This window comes from Chionomys nivalis, chromosome 21 (assembly GCF_950005125.1).
Source record: "Chionomys nivalis chromosome 21, mChiNiv1.1, whole genome shotgun sequence".
Classification (NCBI taxonomy): domain Eukaryota; kingdom Metazoa; phylum Chordata; class Mammalia; order Rodentia; family Cricetidae; genus Chionomys; species Chionomys nivalis.
In genome coordinates, this window is record NC_080106.1 from 33,726,461 (window position 1) to 33,732,965 (window position 6,505).

General features: G+C 56.3%; 1 protein-coding gene across 1 annotated transcript; it reads right to left on the reverse strand.

Moving 5' to 3' along the window:
* Positions 1 to 1,783: 1,783 nt before the first annotated feature.
* Irx5 (iroquois homeobox 5) lies at positions 1,784 to 5,425 on the reverse strand. Its single transcript, XM_057753819.1, has 3 exons — positions 4,762 to 5,425; positions 3,313 to 3,718; positions 1,784 to 3,160 (listed from the first exon to the last, which is right to left on the reverse strand). Exons 1-3 carry the CDS (start codon positions 5,005 to 5,007, stop codon positions 2,358 to 2,360), a joined length of 1,455 nt encoding a protein of 484 aa, XP_057609802.1. The 5' UTR covers positions 5,008 to 5,425; the 3' UTR covers positions 1,784 to 2,357.
* Positions 5,426 to 6,505: the final 1,080 nt, after the last annotated feature.

Consider the following 6,505-nt stretch of genomic DNA (forward strand, 5'->3'; position numbering starts at 1 on the left):
CGTGGTCTTTAAACTTTCCCTTAAGAAAAGCGAACTGCCTATTCTTTAGACTTTTCAGAAAAGAAGATGACTCCTGGGGTTGCATAAGCATGGGGGCTGGGGGGGGCTGATTGTGAACTAGGTTGGGGAGAGGGGGTGTGAAGGGAAGGGGGCAGGGCAAGTCATCTCTGGAATGCAATTGTTCAAAAAAATCGTTTATAGTTAAAGGGACAAAATAAAATACGATCGTTTCATGTATGTTTAATTGTTCACACCACTAGCTTTATAATCATTTCCCCTGTGAGAATTTTCTAATTTAAACTCCGATTTTTTTTTTCAATCACTGTTCCTTAAAGCCTCTGACTAATGCAGTTTCAAACTTGTTTCGATTCGGAGAAGCGAAATAACTCCTGTTGCAGGTTTTTTTGTTTTTTTTTTTTAAAGCTACAACAGGGTGAAAGTTTGGAGTGTGCTTTAAAACCCGAGTAGGCAAAAGTAATGGAGGAGAATTGCAAATGTGTATGTACATTCTGCTTTAGCCTAATCACGCTGTTGTTGTGAGCAAACACGTTCTGGCCCTACGCTCAGTCAAATTAATTCCCCCTCGCTGGGGTATGTTTTTGCTATAACGCACCCCCTCACACACACACCCGCCCCAACGCCACAGAAAATTTCCCATGAAGTAAAAGGGTTGGCGACTCCAGATCTCAGGTGCAAAATGGAGACTCGAACAGGGTAACCAAGACAGAACCCCGGGGTTGGTGGGTGGTGGCGCTGGGTGCTGTCCCTTGCCCGTTTGGTACCGAGATGAATCCCAAGTTTTCACTGAGCTGAAATAAGGCGAACTAAAATGAGAAAAATAAACCCTCAAAAACACTTTTGTAGCAATCTGAGCTGGGAAAAGTGCTAAAGCGATGACAAGCCTCATCAAGTCCACAATGGCCTCTTTATCTACGCAAATGGCCTGGAGCTTTTGAAGCCACTTAACCAAAAAGGAGCCCACGGGGGGGAGGGGCCTCCGACTCCCTTTGGGGGAATCTGTTCGTTGCCGCTGGTGACTGGGATGCTCCCTCCGCCTCCCACCCCTCTTCGGCCCAGGCTCCCAACTCAGACTCCGCAAACTGCAGGCTCGAAATTCAGGACAAGTGTGACACCTACCTGTGAAAGGGGGGAAACGTCGAGGTGCGGGTTTGTGGTCCCTGCCGAGAGGCTGAGCCTGCATCCACAAGGCCGCAGCCCACCCTCACGATCGCGGATGGAACAGAGGCTGATTTAATCAAATCCAAAGAAGAGATCAATGCCCAATTTTGAAGGGGGAGAGGAAACTGTGACTTGGGGAAGCCTTCCCATTTGGCTTCCCTCTAACGCTCCTTGCCCGCATTAGCTAACAGCACCTTTGAAATAGTAATAAGGGCTAAATCCGGCATAAAATCGAACTCATTAGCAAAGTTCACCAGCTGATTGCTTTGCATAAAACACGACACTGATTGGAAGTAATTAGGTTAAGCGATGGCTCTCGGGTGGTGCTCGCCTCTGCCTTGGTTTGCCATCTTTTCTCCCTTCTGGCACACACTTGGGTCTCTCTTCTTGCTCCTCCAGGGTCCAATCTCCCCCCTGAAGCAGTCCTCTACGGAGATCCAAATCTCCGTTCCCAGACTGGGCCGCTTTCCCCGGGTTTGTGGCCTAATCACGGTTTCCCCAGGCACACTGAGTGTCTGTGGACAGCACCTTTCATTCCCCACTCTGAAAGAAGTTACAGTTGCACCCTTTGACCGAGGCAATTGACAATTTATTGAGGCTTCTGAGAAGTAATGAGTGGCTCTGATTATGTTAAAATCTCCTTTAATTAAATATTTTGCATTTTACAAAGACCACTGCAGTTTTTTTTACTTTTTAAATCTAAGAGTATAACCTGTTTCCTTTCTGTAATAATACTTTAGCTCATACCCAGAAAAATCAATAGGTGTAAAAAATTAAATTAAACTTGTACTTTTAAACTATGAAACAGTTCGGGGGAACACAAATGTATATATTTATATTACAAAAACATTAAATGCCTGTACAGGTGTCTTGATTTCATAATTTACTTCAAAGATACTGAATTATCAATTTAAATACAAAAATGCTACATTAAATATACAGAATAAGATTTAATACAAATCCTCTTAAGTTTTTTTTCTTTTCAGTTGGCTAAAACAATTTTTTTCGAGTGTGGAGATGTATACATTTTTATGTCATTCACCTCCATAAACTATAAACTTCTGAATAAGAGGGGTAGTTTATTTTTTCTTTCTCTTTCTCTCTCTTGGTGATGGAAAAATAACTGCCAAGGCCATGGTTTTAATAAATTAGGAAAGTCCGGGAGTACCGCACCCGAGTTAAATGTCGGACATACCTTTCTTCAATTCATAGGGAGTGTCTTTGCACAGGTCTAGCTGAGACTGGCTCCGCAACATTTTCGGGTCTTTAGCCAAAACGTCCGCTCGATTCAACACCGTCTGGTTTAATCCATTGAAATGAGAGCCAGGACCCGCTGTGGGGCCTGGCCCTGGGCCTGGGTGGCCGTGAAGGTGTCCGAAGGAGCCATAGTTCGTGTAGCCAGGATAGAAGGGCGCGGTGTAGTAGAGAGGCCGGGACAGCACCGTCCCGCCCGGAAAGGGACACTGCGCCGAGGGCGATCGCGCGGGCGCGGGGGCAGGAGAAGCACGGCTGCCTCCAAGGGTTTGCCCGCCCATGGGCCCAGGGCACGGTGGGCACGGAGAACCCTCGCTCCCTCCGCTCCCGTCCTTGACCTTGTCCGAGGAAGTGGCTATCTCTGCCAGAGACCACAGTTTGGGCTTGGCAAGCACGACCGGAGGCGGCGGTGGAGGTGGCGGTGGCGAGTGGATGACTGAGGGCCCTCCCGAACCAGGGGGCAGCTCTCCGGCCGCTGGGTGCGGGCCGGGCGCCGGCGCGCCCGCTGGATAGTGAGGACCCGTGTCCTCCGCCAGACGCGCGCTTGCGGGCCCAACTGGGGACGGCCCGCCCGCGCGCGGGGGCCTGGGCAACTCTTCGTGACGACCCTCGGAGGGCGACTCCTTAAAATCCGAGTCGCTGAGGCTGCTTTCCGTCTCCTTGCCGGCGGGGCTGGGCGGCCCTTGCAGCCGTTCGCAGCCCGCCGCCGCCTTCTGATCTACTCCTCCTGTGGGCGAAACCCAGGCTGTCAGAGGCGTGGAGGCCACGCGGCGGGGTCCCGGTTCCTGCCACCAAAGGCAGGGACCCGTGCGCGCCCCCTCCAGGCCCCCTTTTGCCTTTAAAGTCCCGCGCAACACACCCTTTCCCGTCTCCACCAACCTGCTTCGGGGCTCTCGAGGTCGCCCTTGTCCTCGGGCTTCTGTGGCTCGTCCTCGTCGTTCTTCTCCAGATCAATGTTCTCCTCCTCCTCCTCGTCCTCGCTGCGGTTCCGTGGCGTCCACGTCATCTTGTTCTCTTTCTTGAGGCGCCGGCGCGCGTTGGCGAACCAGGTGGACACCTGGGTGAGGGTCATCTTGGTGATGATGGCCAGCATGATCTTCTCGCCCTTGGTGGGGTACGGGTTCTTGCGGTGTTCGTTGAGCCAGGCCTTGAGCGTGGCTGTGGCGTCCCGAGTGGCGTTCTTCCGGTACGCGGGGTCCCCGTAAGGGTAGGAGCCCAGAGGCGCCGCATAAGGGTGGTACCCCAAGGAACCAGCCATACCGGGAGTGTGGTCGTAGGGAGAGCCCTGCGGGAGATAGGCAGAGATTAGGTGAGTGGTGGGGGCTGTGGCCTTCACCGCCACCTGAAAGGCTGAAACCCACTTTCCCTCTGTGCCTGGGTCTGCATGCCAGCGCGGCCCGAACTCCAGCTTCCCCTGAGGCAGACAGAGCTGGCTGATTCAAACACAAGAGTGACCCCCCTCCCCCTCCTCAGAAGGCAGTCCCCCCCCCCCAAAATTTCTAAATCTGGTCCTTCAGACCCCTGAGGCTATTCAGGGCTAGGAACACAACCTTGGAGGCCCTCATCTGCTGGGAGACGTCGGTGCCCAGGGCTTAGATCTGGCCTCTGCGGCAGGGCCCACTTAGAGGCCTGAACAGCCTCGGCAGCGACTCAGAGCTCTACGGCAGGGCTGTCGCACGTTGGGCGCAAGGCTCTTTCTTTACTCCCCAAACTCTAAGGACAAGCTGAGCTTTAGCCTGCACGCCGACGGTCCAAAAATGCTATCCCTAACCGAAGGCGTTGCGCTTTTCCAGAAAGCACACCCGACCAAAAAATCCCGGATACACCGCAGCTCGCTGGACGTTTCAGAATTTAATACTTCTAAATCGGATTGCGAAGATAGGATTACGGATTTGCAACATTTTGGAGGATTAATTAAAGGCGAGGCCAAACTCATTTACATAGATTTTTGCACGCTACTACTGATCAGAATTCGGTTCGGCTTCTTTTGATCTACTTTTCTAAATTGGCAAAACAAAAAGAAAAAAACATAAAAGGAAATCTGCGGGTTGGTCCAGAGCTTTAAGCCAAATGTTGCTCTTTAATAGTGAGGACCAATTCCCCCCTAAACCCTTCCCTTCTTCAGCTCGGCAATCCCAGTGAGACGCGGCTCTTGCCAAAGCTACTCCGGAGTCCAAGACTCGGGTGAAGGCGAGTAAGACAAACGCTCAAGTTTGCAAGGGCCGCGAAGCTAGGCGGACGAGGTGGCGCCTAGGCCCGTGTCCCCCGCAGCCCCGGTCTGCAGGCCTGGCCCCGGCTGCCCGCCCGCCGCACATCCAGCTCACTCACCACGTACGAGAAGGCGGCGGCGGCCGCAGCCGCTGGGTCGGCGCCGTACTGGAGGTGCGAGTTGTAGCCCGGCGAGGGAGCCGTGAAGGCAGTGGAGCCTGCGTAGGGCGAGAATGCGGAGCCCGAAGACGAGCGGCCGAGCTCATCCGTGCGGGGCCCCGAAATGACGCTGGTGCTGTATGCGGGGCACGAGTAGAGCGCCAACGAGGCGGACGGCTGGTACAAGTAGCCCTGCGGGTAGGACATGGCCACACACGGGCATGGGGCGCGCCGCGCCGCGGCGGCCAACGAGCCGGGCGGCGCCCTGCGAGGGCGAGCGAGCGGGCACCTGGCCTCTGGTTGCCCCGGGCCGCAGCTCTTAGAGCCCCGGCTCCCGGGCTCCGGCCCGCGGCGCCTCCTGGTTGGCTTCCCGCGCGCCTCCGGCTGCGACCGCCGCGCCCGCTCCTCTGCGCGCCCCGCTTGCCCGGGCTAGGCTTTCTCTCCCCCCCGCCCCCCCTCGCTCTTTGCACCGGGGGGCTCTGCTTTTGGCTTTGCAAAGGTCCTGCCAAGATGCTAAGTTGGAAATTGAGGATTCTGACGCCTTGTGCGCGCGCGAAGCTCCTCCTTCCCGGGGTGTAGTCGGTGGGGGGACTGGCAGGAGCCTCTGGGCGGCCGCAGCCAACCCGGCCGCCAGGCGCGCCTCGCCCTCTCCCTGTTCCTCCCCGGCTCCTCTCCCGCTCACTGGCGCTCCCCTTGCCCCTCCCTAGCGCCCGCCTCTCCTCCGCCGCCCCCCTCTCCTCCTCAGCCCGGCCTCCCCCCCTCCCCGACTCTTCCTCTCTTCTCTTTCTCAGACTCTCGAGCGCCGGCCCCAGGATGACAATCACATCCCAAGCGCGCCGATCGCTTCCAACTTTCCTCTCCTCAGCTAACTCTGGGCGGAGCGGCAATCTCGACGCACGACTGGCCCTGGTCGTGTGTCGGGCCGCTCGGGAACACAAAGGGAAAGAGGCAGCAGGCTGCGCTTGGGTGAACGCTCCGCGTCCTCCTCGCCAGGGCAAATAGCGAAGTTGGCGGACGTCTTGATCTCCGGAAAGCTGGGTTCGTCGCTCGCTCCACAGCGGCTTCTCCCTCCTGCCGGAGGTCTAGAGATTGAGCTGGAGACCTGGAATTTAGGTCCCAGGGAGAGCCAATGGATGCCCGCGCCCAGGGCACAGGGAGGCCGGGACGACTGACTCTCTGTGTCAGCCGCAGCAGCAGGTGGGCGAGAGCCAGGCCTAGGCTGAAGGACCGACCCCGACTGGGCCTTCCTTCCACCGACCCTTGCCAGACGACTAGAGGAGGAGAGAGTGGACAATCGGGGGGGCTCCGGATGGGGGTGTGACTTTTCTCTGGACCAAGGGAGGCAGTGGGCAAGAAGTGCCCGGCGGAAAAACAGTTACACGCGAGTAGGTCCCCGAGTCACCCCCGGCCCCACTGCCATCCCATGCAGTGCTTCCTGCTTCGCATGGCTAGCTGCGGGCTGCTCGCTCCGCCAGGTCTGCGGTGACGGAGGGTGTGGGATATCTTCCCTTTTGTTCCACTAAGTCGCCTTCCCCCTCGCTCGCATTCCCACCCCCCCCCCCCAAGTTCCATTGCAAACACTGGGCAGAAGTGTCCAACCCAACCGCTGTTTGTTCAGCGAGGCGCTGGCCAGGCAAACACACACCACCGGAGTCACCGGCAGATCTCACCCTCGCACGGCAACACAGTGAGAAGGCAAAACAGA